Source organism: Sitophilus oryzae, unplaced genomic scaffold (assembly GCF_002938485.1).
Source record: "Sitophilus oryzae breed Bouriz unplaced genomic scaffold, Soryzae_2.0 scaffold_808_pilon_pilon, whole genome shotgun sequence".
Classification (NCBI taxonomy): Eukaryota; Metazoa; Arthropoda; class Insecta; order Coleoptera; family Curculionidae; genus Sitophilus; species Sitophilus oryzae.
This window is the reverse complement of record NW_022147426.1, coordinates 4199750-4214562: the sequence shown is the minus strand read 5'-3', so window position 1 is coordinate 4214562 and position 14813 is coordinate 4199750. Positions and strand designations below refer to the sequence as shown.

Below are 14813 nucleotides of genomic sequence, written 5' to 3'. Positions count from 1 at the left end.
CTATATTACTACATTTTTTCTATTTTAACCCATATTTTTAGTACAATAATTATGCTATAACATCAAAGTTACCACGACAAAAAAGAACAACAAATAAACCTACAATTACATAATTTTTTTCAGATACAGTGAAAAGACACAGCTCGAAATTCAAGACAAGCCTATCACACTTAACTCTCTATACTGCAGGCAGTATTTTCGTCCGTTACTGTTACCCTAGAAAAAGACTTATCGGAAACGTCAACGAACATTGTGGATAGCGGAAATAATATTCTTTTAAAAGTAGTTTTTACTTTTAGTTTTATTTAATTTTTCACATAGGTTTCAGCTTTTTTTGTTAACGCTGTGTTACAACACCATATGATGATCCGTCCCATTCAAATAAATTTTTGTTGGCGACTTTTTCTATTTAGGATATTTTTGTTGGTCATTTTTAAATCTGCGAGATATATTTTGTTTCTTTACTAACAACACAGCTAGTTTGTTTTTATCCTAGATCATAATACCGTATGATCGAATAAAAACGGCGTCAGCGATGACTATGAAATGAAGATCGCTGTCATTTTATATGTAAATTTATATAGGAAATGCCATCGATCGTCATTTCCAAGCCAACTGGACGCCGTTTTTATTCGATCATACGGTATATACTTACATGGATAAGTAAATCACTATGGAAACTGTCGCAAACATATCAACGACTTCCATTTATCTTCTGTTTTTGTTGTACACCTAGTGCGTCTACTCTTTCTATCCTTGTCGAGGACTTATCGTCCACGCGCCAAATTTAAACATTAATTTTAAAAATTTAATTTGTAAAATGCATATATTTGAATAATAAATTGAATGTTTACCGTCACAAAAATTAAATTATATAAAAAATACATTTAGCCACTCCGTACAAATATCAATATTCTTAGGAAATCTAACCAGAAACTATGCCATGTGGTTTAATATAAACACCGAGAACAATATTCTTTGTGATATAAATAAAAGTACAACTGAATACTTTACTTGTCTATGAAAAGGTAATTCGGGGACCTTTATATTAGAACTTCCACACACCAAACACTTTCTAGTCATTTTTACGAGTATTTAGAAAGTCCAACGAAAAAAAAATAGAAATATAATTGCACAAACTTAAAATTAACTTCTCAACACACTTGCATCCTTGGCTATATAAAAGCGGCCTATAGAAGAGTAATTAATACAATTTTTAAAATAAAAAAAACGCAAAAAACAAGCATCGTTACACAGTGGAAATAAGATTATGACATATGATTATGACAATAGGATGACAATGAAAAGTTGGTATTCTAAACCGTAAAAAATTGTGATTATTTTGGAAATACGTGCAACTTTTAATGCGCATGCGCAAAGTAAGGTCCTCGGAAAAGACAAACTTATTGAACGTTTCATAAGTGCAATAAAGAAGGTTTGAAAATGGCATGTCGTGATGTTGGAGACATATTTTTTAATGCTAAACTTACGGCGTTGATTTATCCACGTAAGTATATATATGATCTAAGGTTTTTATAAATTCGAATTATTTGATGTACAGAGTCTTACTGTTGTAACAATTTTTAATATTTTGAATAATTATGATAAATATTTTACAACTTTTATGTTAATATAAAAAAGTAAAATGCTCTGTATATCTACTTTGTTCTCAAATATAAAGTAAAATATTAAAACAATAAAAAAAAAAAAAAATAAATAAAAGTACAACTGAATACTTTACTTGTCTATGAAAAGGTAATTCGGGGACCTTTATATTAGAACTTCCACACACCAAACACTTTCTAGTCATTTTTACGAGTATTTAGAAAGTCCAACGAAAAAAAAATAGAAATATAATTGCACAAACTTAAAATTAACTTCTCACTGAACACACTTGCATCCTTGGCTATATAAAAGCGGCCTATAGAAGAGTAATTAATACAATTTTTAAAATAAAAAACGCAAAAAACAAGCATCGTTACACAGTGGAAATAAGATTATGACAATACACATGACAATAGGATGACAATGAAAAGTTGGTATTCTAAACCGTAAAAAATTGTGATTATTTTAGAAATACGTGCAACTTTTAATGCGCATGGCGCAAAGTAAGGTCCTCGGAAAAGACAAACTTATTGAACGTTTCATAAGTACAATAAAAAGGTTTGAAAATGGCATGTCGTGATGTCGGAGACATATTTTTTAATGCTAAACTAACGGCGTTGATTTATCCACGTAAGTATATATATGATCTAGGGTTTTTATAAATTCGAATTATTTGATGTACAGAGTCTTACTGTTGTAACAATTTTTAATATTTTGAATAATTATGATAAATATTTTACAACTTTTATGTTAATATAAAAAAGTAAAATGCTCTGTATATCTACTTTGTTCTCAAATATAAAGCAAAAATAAAATATTAAAACCTTTTTAACGGCGTAAGAGGTTTTCTTTTATTTATTTTGTAATTTGTTATGGTTGTTTTAGGAGGTTAACTTTTTTATTGTACAGTTGATTAGTGTTAATAGATTTTTAGACGTTATTTTAATTGGCTTACTTTTAATTTAAAGTGTTATTTTAGTAAACTGTATATTATCAAAAAATTATTATTGTAAAATAGCAATTCAATAAATATATTGTTAATTTCTTCAAAAATTTTATATTCTTTCCTTTTTACGGTTCCGTACCCCAAGGGTAAAAACGGGAATTCTATTACTAAGACTTCGCTGTCCGTCCGTCCGTCTGTCACAAAGGTCTATCTTATGAACCGTTATAGCTAGACAGTTGAAATTTTTACAGATAACGTATCTATGTTGCCGCCATAAGAATAAATACTAAAAACAGAATTAAATAAATATTTATAAATAAAAAAGTACTTTCACTAAACATTATCTTTTAAGTTAGGCAGGGATGTGTCTTAGCGCCTCTCCTATTCAATATATTCATGGCAGCGCTCTCCATTATAGTAGATAGCAAACTGCAGGAGAGAGGTTTGGGCATTAGATACAGATACGACGGCGCACGGTGGGGTATTAGCATGAAAAAGGTGATCGAAATTCGAAAAAGCAAATGTGTTTAACATTTCCCAAAAAAAGATAAATGATAAGTTAAATCATGTCTGCCATGAATGGCGTTGCTATGGGTGCGTTTAGTTGCATTCATTTGTTTCAACGAAATGTCAAAGTTGTTACTTCTCACAGATAAGAGGTAAATGGCTAAATTTTATGTTTAAAGTTATAAATTGTTGTTGTTCTTGTGCTCTTTTTACGTTTATATTATTGTTTTGATTGAAAATGGCTCAGCAAGCTGCAGGTATGTATTCTACAAAAACGTATTATTTATTTCGGCAGTTTAATTTCGGAAAAGGCCAATATCGACTCTGAAATTCAGCACAGGATTAGCAGCGCGTCAAGAGCATTCTGGAAATTAAAAGACAGGGTTTTCTACAATCATGACTTGAGCACAAAAACTAAACTTGCGGTGTACCGAGCGATAATAATTCCCACCATGTTATATGGAAGCGAAACCTGGGTGCCGTACCGCCGACACATGAACGCATTAAACAAGTTGAAACAGAGACATCTTAGACAACTTTTAAGAATAAAATGGTTCCATCGTGTCTCAAACGTATCGGTCCTTGAAAAAGCTAACTTGCGAGAGTATTGAAGTCATGATTACAAAGTCCCGCTTAAGATGGGCTGGTCACGTATGCAGAATGCAAGAAAACCGCATGCCAAAATCGCTGCTTATAATAAAATAAAAATACAATAAAATAGAACATTTAATCATTCTTTAAACTAAAATTATTTACTGTATTTTATCTATACAGGGTGCTACAAATTCGAGGTACGAGCATTGGCATCTCGGTAACCGTAATAGATACGAACATGGTTAAATTGGGCTAAAGTTGCGCTTTGAGATGTTCACCAAGATGCCATCAAAAAAGTTTTAAAAATTCCAAGGATTGCTGAGTTTTTTTGAAAAAAACGGACGTCGTTTTTTTTTGAAAATCAAAAAACTAATTGCATATTTTCGTAGCCACTTTCTGATGGTATTTTTAGAAATTCAAATTAGCTCATAATTTGTGAGATACAGAGGTTAACTTAGTTTTTTTATATACGGACCTGCAATTTTTATTTCAGCTTATGAAAGAACTCGGTCTCCTGAGTACAATGAGATGCTACACTTATTTTTTTTTTGTTTCGGACATTCAAACACAATTTATTTAAACTAATTTCAAGTCCGGCTCTGTTTTGTTTTAATATTTAATCTATTCATCCTTACAAAATTTATAAGCCTTTAAACTTAACAATGGCGTGGGGTAAATGGGGTAAATGGGGCTATTCACAATAAAAAAGTTAAAAATAATATCTTTAAATTGCTGACCTAGATATTATTTATTTGAATCTTTCTATTGGCTCGATTTTCTTTATTCAATGTTAATTAGCGCTGATCAGTATTGTTGCGATGAATATAATCAGATTTTATAATTTGAAAAACCAGCGCAGCGTCGGACTTGGAATTCAAATAGTAATTAAATAGTTCTGTTGTTAAGGTACCCAAAACAAAAAAGGGAGGTACACATAAGATAAAACCGTTTAACTTAAAAGTTTTTTTACCGATTTTTATTTTATCAAGATTATAAATATGCATATCAGATTATTTTAAACTCACTACTGGTTGAATACCCTGTATAGTCCGTATTTATCATTGGTATTTATATTATGCAACCATTCTCTAACGGATATTGCTAATTAGTTCTCGTTAGTAATTTATGGCATTTGTGCAATCATCCCAAAGCTAGTTTGTTGCGATATCTAGTCTTTATAAACATTATCAATATTATGTAGACACATCGGCGTCTATAACAACAGTTATTGTGATCAAGTTCGATTTAAATATTATTTTTATTTAATACCGTAGTTAACAAATTAACTCCAGAGTATAAATTACCTACTTTTATTACGTAAGTTTTATTAGTAATAGCTAGATATAAATAAATACTATTATGTGAAGCAATATTGAAAAGGTTATCATCATTATTCCTTCTTGAAGCGCTTATCTCTCTAAATAAATGCCTTCATCTATTTAGAGATATATTATTTAAATTGACTGTCTGTGATATACATCAATTAAATAAACGTTTCAATAACAAAAATGTAAATAAAATACACTTTAATTTCAAGTACCCGGACGATTTTTTTTTTAAATAATACAGATTTTATATAAAAGGTCTTGTCGTGCACGTTTGAAGTGTTTTAGTTTGTGTTTTTTAAAGGTGATTTGTACAAAAATGAGAGATTATATTAAAATATTGCTCGTTTTTGCATTGCCTGTATTTGCAAACAGCAAATATGTAGGCAATTATTACAATAACGTAATTGAAGAAGATTCCTGTAATTTATCACAAGAATTATTGGATGAAATTCATTCATACGAAGACACGGCGAATAAGATTATTAACAGTTTAATTAATGGAAAGTATAAAGTAAGTATATGCCTTTATATACAATACTATATACTAAAAAAACGACGTCACAGTTGGTTTAGAAATTTATTTCCAAGCCAACTATTTAGTACTATTTTTGTGTTACAATCAAATATTAGATTTTCAATATATTTTTTCATATTAGGGTGGTACCTACAAAGAATTGGCTCAGTTTGTGGACAAGTTTGGTGCTCGCGTTTCCGGTACTGAAAATTTGGAAAATGCCATAGATTATGCGTTGAACTTAATGACTGAAAATGACCTGGAAAATGTACACGGTGAAGATGTTGATATTCCACACTGGGTGAGGTAAGTTATCCAAAAAATTATATTATACCGGGTGCGTCTCAAAAGTGGCTCACCTCTATAACTTTTTTATTTTTTCAGATAAAAAACGAGATTTGGTATATTAGTATATGACATAAATTAGGATTGATTGACGTATTCAATTGTTTTCGGTCACTTCCTGTTTCACCGGAAATGACTACAACTTTTGATTTTTAAATGGCACCCTCGGTATTTTTTTTACTTTATTCGATAGAAAATAACACTCTGAATAGAATGATATATGTATCATATGTCAACTTTTGACATTTTTGCATATGGTTTATTTGAAATTATAACTTGCGGTTCATAACGAATATTTAACTCGAAATACCAAGTGTGTGGTATCAAATTATTCGTAAAAAAATGCTTTTTCCAAATATATTAATGAGCCACCCTCGTTCCATTTGAAAAAATTGAGATATGACTAAAAATACAATTTGGACATCTTTTAACCGGCCAGGATGAGACACTAAAAGCATTAGATGATCAAATGTATTTTTCCAAAGCTCATTGATTAAAAATTAGTGTTTTTAACATAGTCATGGCACTCTAGATTGAAATCTAAAATACGATTATGTATTAAGTGAGAATGTCAAAAATTGACATACGATATGTCATTCTATTCAGAATGTCGTATTCTATCGAATAAAGTAAAAAAAATACCGAGGGTTCCCTTTAAAAATCAAAAGTTGTAGTCATTTCCGGTGGAACAGGAAGTGACCAAAAATAATTGAACATGTCAATCAATCCTAATTTATGTCATATACTAACATACCAAATCTCGTTTTTTTTTATCTGGAAAAATAAAAAAGTTGATAGGGGTGAGCCACTTTTAAGACCAACATTTTTAAACCTTTTTCTTATGTTTGCAATTATTACCTATCTCCCTTTTTCTAATGCCTTCAAAGTGTGGCTAATACAATTTGCACAAAAAGATATTTTTTTATAAACTATACACAGTGTCAATAAAATTTTGTTTATTTTTAAGAACATTGATAAACTGTTTTTCATGAAATTTGGTACTCTTGCACATATTTTAATACCAAAGCGAATGGTGATAGTGTAAAATCCCGTAACAGCTCTGAATAAAAAAAGTACGACCAGTAGTACTATTTACTATAATGGAAAGTACCCTTCCATGGGTGTTACGGAATTTTACACTAACGTCATTCGCTTTGGCATTAAAATGTGTCAAAGAGAACCAACTTTCCAGAAAAAAAAACAGTTTACCAATATTCTTATAAATAAAATATATTTATTATTGATGTAACTTCGTCGGGAAGCATTTTAAGACATATGTTCATAGGAACTTGTTTTTTTATGTGTAGAATAACTTACACTACTTACTACTTACACTTTTTTGACACACTGTTTATCTAATGTTGAAATATATCAGACAAAAACAATGAAATCGTAGTCTGTACAACAATTTTATTGTCACCTGGTACAGACACTTTGGAGCAAAAATTAAATAAATATTATTGTCTTAGAAATTATGAATACGCCGAATTATTGGAGCCCAGACAAGTCAAGCTGCCTGTTTTGGGTTTAGGTGGATCTGTCAGTACTCCAGCCGAAGGTAAGAACCTCTATATGAAACAAATATAAACAAATAGAAAAAAAACACTCGATAATGTTAAAATGTCAAACATTATTTGTTTGAAAAATATTGTTATCAAATATCCTAATGCCACTTCAGTGCTGGATAAAACCAGATTGGTTTTACCAAGATAAGAAAAATCGTCTTGAGTACAATGACTATGCAAAAATATATTGATTTTTTTTTAATTTAGTAATTGCAACTCATGATTGAGAATTTTTGTACTGATAATAAATAATACTTAGTACTGATAATTATAATACTCTCTCAAAAAAATTATAGAAAGCACCACTTACATGTGAGTAAAAATGACAGACACAACTGCCACTGTCATGCTGTCATGGATCATTTCATTGGACAGAATATATGTCTAGTATTCTACTATTAATAAATAATATTTTCTTGCCTTTAGCTGTGTATTTTTTCTAATTTCGAAAAATCGAAAGTAGAGAAAAAATTTAAAAAATAAAAAGTAAAAAGAAAATTGTTTTGCTTGTCGTAAAGGGGGGAACCAAGCTCCACTCCCACAACCGGTTTCTGGGCCTACCCTTCATCAGGTGGGCTGCATGGTACAAAGAATACAAGGTATGATATTGCGCAGGTTGGTCGCTACGTCACAGGTGATAACTGGCGCTATTGGTCAGCACCATAGATTTAGGAAGAACAGATATCACATTGTGCATTTTAATCCAATCAAACAATCGGAGGTTGACTACGTACTGTAAAAACCAACTGAAATAGAGAAGGCGACATTGCCACATCTCAAATTTGCGCCTATCTACTTAGTTTGATTTGCAGAAAGGTACCCTTTTGCAGAAAAGGTTAAAACCTTCACCGGATATCAATAAATCTCAATTTCTTAATTAAACTAATAGTTTATTTTTAAAGAAGCATGCGTGATTAACCAGAGGATATATGCGTTACTATTAAAGGACATGTTTACTGTTTAATGTGCTGAAACGTCTAGAACTATTGGCAACGTCGCTGCTAGTCTTCCAGAATGAAAATGAGCCGTCCGTCCCACCACCCCTCGCGACGACCCTTGGTCCGCCAAGTTATATAATAATATCGTCATATTGTTTTTTCTCATGCTGACATAAATGTGAGAAAATTTTATCCAGTTTGTATGTTAATGGAAATTTTTGCTTTGCTTTATCATCACCATTACAAATGATTAATTCGACGCGAACGAAGTCGCTGGTATATGCTAGTATTGTATATAGGGTATCTTTTTAAATTTAACAATGCTTTAAAATTGATATCATATCAATTTTTGTGCCCAGCTATCGTTTTTAGGGTTCCGTACCTTAAAAGGAAAAAACGGCACCCAGGCTTGATTTTCATGCTTGATACGATGGTCCGACGGCGCTCTGATTGGTCATAGCGTTTTCGCGCCACTTTTCATCCGTAAATTTTTACTCCAGCCCGTCAACGGAGAAAGATCGTACGATAACGGACGTTTTGACACTTTTTTGACAGATTTAATTTAACCTTAATAGAAATATAATATTACAAGGACTAGCAACGCAATGTCGGGACAACGAGAATTTTAAGAAAGCTGGTTCTTTAATATATTTTTTGCTATGCTCTCCTGACTAAAGTGCGGGTCGTCTGGCTGCCGGTAGACTACTGCCCATCACATCTGTACAGGGTATCCCATTTTCGTGTGTTTTATAGGATTTCTCGTTTATGAGTAGAGATACAATGATGCGATTTTCACATTACTTTGCTACTTTTTATGAAACTAAATATGCTACACATATGTTTGTCCTAGTTACTTAATTCCTGAAACACACGGCGAATTTTTTATGCTCAATATCGACAACACATCGACAATAAAATGACACCAATCGCAAGCAAATCGTATATCCGATGAACGGAGGCATGGAAATGCAATATATTTAAAAACTGCGTAATTAATATTAATATCGTATCGTATCATCGGACATCAAAAAAAAATATATATATGTATGCGTATTTCTTCTTTTTTAGGATAGAGGCGAAACAATCAAAATTAAGCTTTCGTTAAACTACACTAAATATGAAGACTCAAAATCTCGTAACTCGGTGGGAGAAATAGCGGGATCGTCCCTTCCAGAGAAAGTTGTTCTCATCAGCGGTCACATTGACAGCTGGGATGTCGGCGTAGGTGCTATGGATGACGGTGGTGGCGCTTTCATCAGTTGGTATGCCTTGGCAGTACTTAAAGGTTTAGGATTGAGAGCCAAAAGAACTTTAAGGTGGGTATTTGGATAACTATACTAAGGGCTGGCAAAGGTTAGTCTTGGGTCGAGATCTTCGTATGTAAGAAGAGTACAATGCGTTTATAATGTACTGAACAAAGAGAGGACAGTAAACACGTTGCCAAACATATGAAATAAACCGAGAAACTGTGCACATCGCTAAGAGACGTGGAAGGGGATATAGCAGATTTGTCGCAGTTGACCGCTCGACCCAATCAATACCTCTGTCAGTACTTAAAGTTCTAGGGAAAGGTGTACGTCATGCGTTCAGCTTCACGATTTAATTACGTCTCGTGATACTTAATTTGTTCATTTATTAACGAATCGTTGTAATTTTCTCTATAGCTTGAATTTTTTTAAGTGCAAACTAGAAACACTTGCATTTTTGGTAAAAATAAGTGAAATTGAGTGGGTGTTCGATAGTGGTCGCGCTATTAGAACTCTGAGTTCAAAAATCGATATCTCGAAATCTATTAGAAATAATAGATTGTAGTTTTTTCAAGAACTTTATTAATATTTCTGCTGTATTTTCTTTGTAGACAGTATATGAAAATCTAAAATAAAAAAAATTACACGATTGCTGAAAATTGCTATGCTCTAAAAGTAAATGGATGGATTGTTTACAATTTTTGAATAGAAAAAACAACCTTATCGAATTTTTCTTATGTAAACATGTTGTAAAATATCCGATCTTGAAAATAAAAAAAGTTTCAATATCTAAAGTGGTTCTTGACTTGAATTATGGCCTGTTATGTGTTAAAAAGTTCAGTTTTTAAATTATCGCGATTACTGACGTTTTCTCGTTATAAAAAAAATGACACCCTAACGATATCCTTATAATTCCATTTCAGATGCTCAGAAACATGTCTAATGATTTTATCTAGTTATCTCTTGAAAAAAAAGTCTTTTAAAAATAAGCGGTTTGCGATCGTGATTTTACTTTACTTGATAGGGAAAGGCGTATCGGCAACGCCGCAACAGCACACCGTCGCGCGTCGCGTCGGTCGGTCGCATTTCTCTCACTCCGACTTAATAAGATCCTTATGCGATTTACTTCCACACATGTAAATGCCGACCCAAAAGTAACAGTTGCCAGCACGGTATTGTGTATTGTTATCATTGTGTCTATGATTTGGGGTCTATATTTCGTTTAATGTTTTGTCAACAAAATATGGCGGGTAGTCTCGTTTTTTATTAATGTATTTTTTATGTGGTTTATATCTCTGTTTAGTGAAATGTCGTCTGAACATATTATTTTTGCCCTATCACATAAACTTTTTATAACACCTTTTTTTACACTTATACTGTGAAAAAAATATCTCCTATTAAGCCCTTTTATAAAAATCTATTAAAGACCGTTGGAGGACTCTCATTCCAGGTTACGGATGGAGCCTTTCAATTTCTTGACTTCTGCTTTAAGTTGGTTTCCACTTGGGAAACAGAACGGTTCTGGTCCAGTTAGTGGAGTGTTCGCTCCTTTTCTAGCTAGATCGTTTGCTTTTTCATTACCTTCTATTCCATGTAGGCCATAGTCATAATTTTAATAAAATAAGTGATAGATTACAAAATTAAAAAAGAATGTAATGTTTCTTGTTCAGGGCAGTACTTTGGACTGCTGAAGAACCCGGCTTGATAGGATGGCAGGCTTACAACGCCACTCATTTCAACGAACTGGGTAACTTCACTTTCGTTATGGAATCGGATGAAGGTACTTTCACTCCGCTGGGTATCGAATACGCGGCTGGTACTAAAGGAGGTTGCATAATCAACGAAATTGTCAAGTAAGTTAGATATGTATAAGCACAGACTTAGGCTGTATTCCGTTGCAAAACCAGGCGAACCAGACCGGTAAACTACGGTAAAGAGCGGTTCCTGAAAAACATCAGTTTGATCAAAGAATATACCTAGCTAGAAAAAGAATGGACTCTGCCATACTGAAAAATGGTCCTACAGAAGTGGCGCCATCTATTGAGTAGGGCTTGTTTTAAATGGATCGAAGCGCGGGCTTTTTAAATGATCGTATTTATTGAATTTTACTCTAAAATAATTAAATTTGATTATTAAATCTTATTTTTTACACAAATTCAACAATACTAATAACAAGTATCGTTGTTATGTGTAAAAAATAAGATTTAACAGCATAATTTATACAATTATTAAATAAAATTAAAGCCAAACATGTGAAATATTATTTATTATTTAAAGTTTTTATTTATAAGTCAAATATTTAAACATCATTTATTATAATAAAACAAGACCAACGTAATACGCCCAAAGTTTTGTAAATGGAGTAAATATAAATAGGTACTTAAATGATGGCAAAAATAAAAGACTTACATTATATTTTTAGGACCACAAACAAAAGGAATTGTCTAATTAAAACACATACACAACACATATAACAAATTATAGTTTGAAAAACGTTTTGATAATCATTTATTTGATAATATTATGATTGGCGCTATGACAACGACAATATTTTTTGAGAATTTGACAATAATATGACAATGGCCATTGGTAACTATGGAAACTAAAAAAAAATTCTGATTTAACGCCATCTGGCAATAACTAGTAGCAACTTCTTAACCTAAAAATTAATTGCACTACCACCTAGTGGCTAGGGCTGGAACTATTTTATTTGAGATTTCCGTGGAAACGGTGGAACCGCTTTTGCTATTTCACTTTCCCGCCCCTGGGGCGCTGTTCTGTACAATCGTCGGTATCGATAAGTTACCGACAGCTATCGGTACATATTTGTATATAGTAAACATGTGTTGATTGTTGTTGTCATAGTTACCGATCGGCCCTATGGCAGATATCGCAATTTTGTACCGACGAAAATCGGTATCTCTACCGTGCCTTTGTCAACCTCACGGTAGAGATACCGAGAGTCGTCGGTACAAATTTGCGATATATGCCATATAGTATTGGAAACGTCAAATGTGAAGTTTTCTAAATTTCAATACCTCTATTATAAAATGTATCTTTTATGCATTTTTAATGTACCTATTCTCTACTTTTACATTTGCTTCTTCTTTTCAATGGAGTTTAATATTGAAAAGTACTTTATTAATAAATTGTTAAATTCGTTAGACAGTTCAAGTGAAGATTTGCAGGTCCAATATTAAAACAAATCAATAATAAATAAACAAATCTAATCAATATTTATATTTTTATAGCTTACAAAACATTCACGATTACTTGTTGTCTTGTTTTTCATGTTTTCTTTAAATGCTCCTGACTTTAAGAAGCAATGAGTTTAAATGCTCCTAAAAAGTAATTCTACTTAGTTAATGAAATTTATTTACCTTTACTGCCTACCTCCATTGCTTTTGGATGTAAATACAAAATATTATTACAAATTTTAGAAATTAAATGACAATTTCACTCGAACTTCCAATATTTACTTGATTTCTGTCACATCAATGACATTGACAAACAAAACCAGAAAAAAACAGACCTCTCTGAACCAGACTTCTCGCGCTGGTTAGTTTGGTGACAGTTATAACCGAATTTTTCAGGAACCGTGTTCCGTAATAATAAAACTTTCAGGAAACCGATAGAAACGCATGATAGAAACGGAACATAAAACCATAACTAAGGTAAGCAACGGAATACACCCTTACTAAAAGTTTGTAATATAATAGATTAGGAGTATGCACAAAGTATCACAGTTGTTTTCATTAAGTTTTGATTTCTGATTAATGTTGAATGCCGTAATTTTTTATATTATACATTTTATTAGGTTTTTGGCTCCAATAAATGCCACACAAACAAAGTCTAGCTCTGCTGTTGGTTCAGATATATCCTCGTGGACAGAATCTTTGATCCCAGGAGGTAGTCTTCTCAACGCCAATGACAAGTAAGAACATTTTGTATTGGTAATCGGCATTAATAATTGGTCTATTCAATTGAGCTAATCAGAGTAAAAAGTCAGTGACATACAGTTTTTTTAGAAAAATGTTCCAGTGATTATACAACTCTATGTATATTTTTCCTATATAGAAGGATATGATTAATAAGTGATAATCATTTAAGTGATTATCGCTTGGATGATATAAAGAAAACAATGTTTTCTTTGTATCATGGTAATAATCATGGTTGCCACCTGTCCTTATTTGAAAAAGACAGTCCTTTTTTGGAACAAATTGTCCTTTTGACTTTTTTTACCCTAAAAAGTCCTTTTTATTTACGTATTTTCTCTGAAAAAATTATCTACCGCAACCAGCAATATTCCTTTCATCCTAATTTAATTCGCAATCGACAACTTAACCTCTCCCCCCCCCCATCTGCGCGACGGTCCTTTTTCATAGTCCAACGTCCAATTATTTTATGGTTTTACTTGACAAAAAGGTGGCAACACGTACCTATTCTCTGGTGGCAACCCTAGTCCCTTGTAAATCTGTCAGATTTTTTCATCATTAAAATATGTTGCACTTATAGTAACTTTTACCCTCAAAATGTCATTCAAAAAGCTAAACGTCTTGGTAGGAAATTATAATAATTCTAATATTCTTTTAGATACTTTTGGTTCCATCACACCCAGGCTGATACCATGGACGTTTTAGACCCTGACGATCTGGATAAAGCCACAGCGGTATGGGCCGTAGTCTCCTATATAATAGCCGATTTATCTGAGGAATTCCCAAGAGAAAGGGACAATTTTGTACTGGACAACATTAACAAAATACGAACAGACCCTTTGGTCAAACTAGTTCCTAAGAAAATAAATTGAATTTAGATTTTAAAAATATTAAACGATAATTACAGTATTAATGAATGTCTGTTTTTCATTTATTTAATATTTTCTTGTACCTAGTGTTTTAAATTTTATATTGATCCACTTTCAACAGGCAATAACTTTTTTATTTTTAGAGATATAACATTTATTTCAATTAATTGTAAAATGTTAAGATTGTTAAGATTCCATTAAAATAGTTTTAAATTAACTAGACATTTTAAAAATGAGAATAAAACAGGCCTTATCAAAATATATAATTTATTCTCTTCATTAGAAATGTATTTCTATTAGCGTTCTCCGCCGTATCTGGCCCTATTTAAGAAATATTATTTACATATTTACAAGTATATAATATTCTTCGATTATTTATTTAATTTTGCCTTTTTATTGAAAGCCTGTTGCAGATGTTTA

General features: G+C 31.9%; 2 protein-coding genes across 2 annotated transcripts in view; both read left to right on the top strand.

Moving 5' to 3' along the window:
- LOC115888886 (DENN domain-containing protein Crag) overlaps positions 1-842 on the top strand; it is a 42917-nt gene extending 42075 nt beyond the window's left edge. Inside the window, exons 22-23 of the mRNA XM_030908754.1 lie at positions 124-503; positions 645-842. Of these exons, the coding sequence (XP_030764614.1) occupies positions 124-220 (97 nt within the window). The 3' untranslated portion in view covers positions 221-503; positions 645-842. The remainder of the gene's footprint in view (positions 1-123; positions 504-644) is intronic.
- Positions 843-5105: 4263 nt separating this feature from the next.
- Positions 5106-14442, top strand: LOC115888885 (carboxypeptidase Q-like). Its single transcript, XM_030908752.1, has 8 exons — positions 5106-5491; positions 5637-5800; positions 7309-7397; positions 8217-8239; positions 9411-9658; positions 11260-11442; positions 13407-13523; positions 14183-14442. The coding sequence occupies exons 1-8, from the start codon at positions 5297-5299 to the stop codon at positions 14394-14396; spliced, it is 1233 nt and encodes a 410-aa protein (XP_030764612.1). The 5' UTR covers positions 5106-5296; the 3' UTR covers positions 14397-14442.
- The last annotated feature ends 371 nt before the right edge of the window (positions 14443-14813 follow it).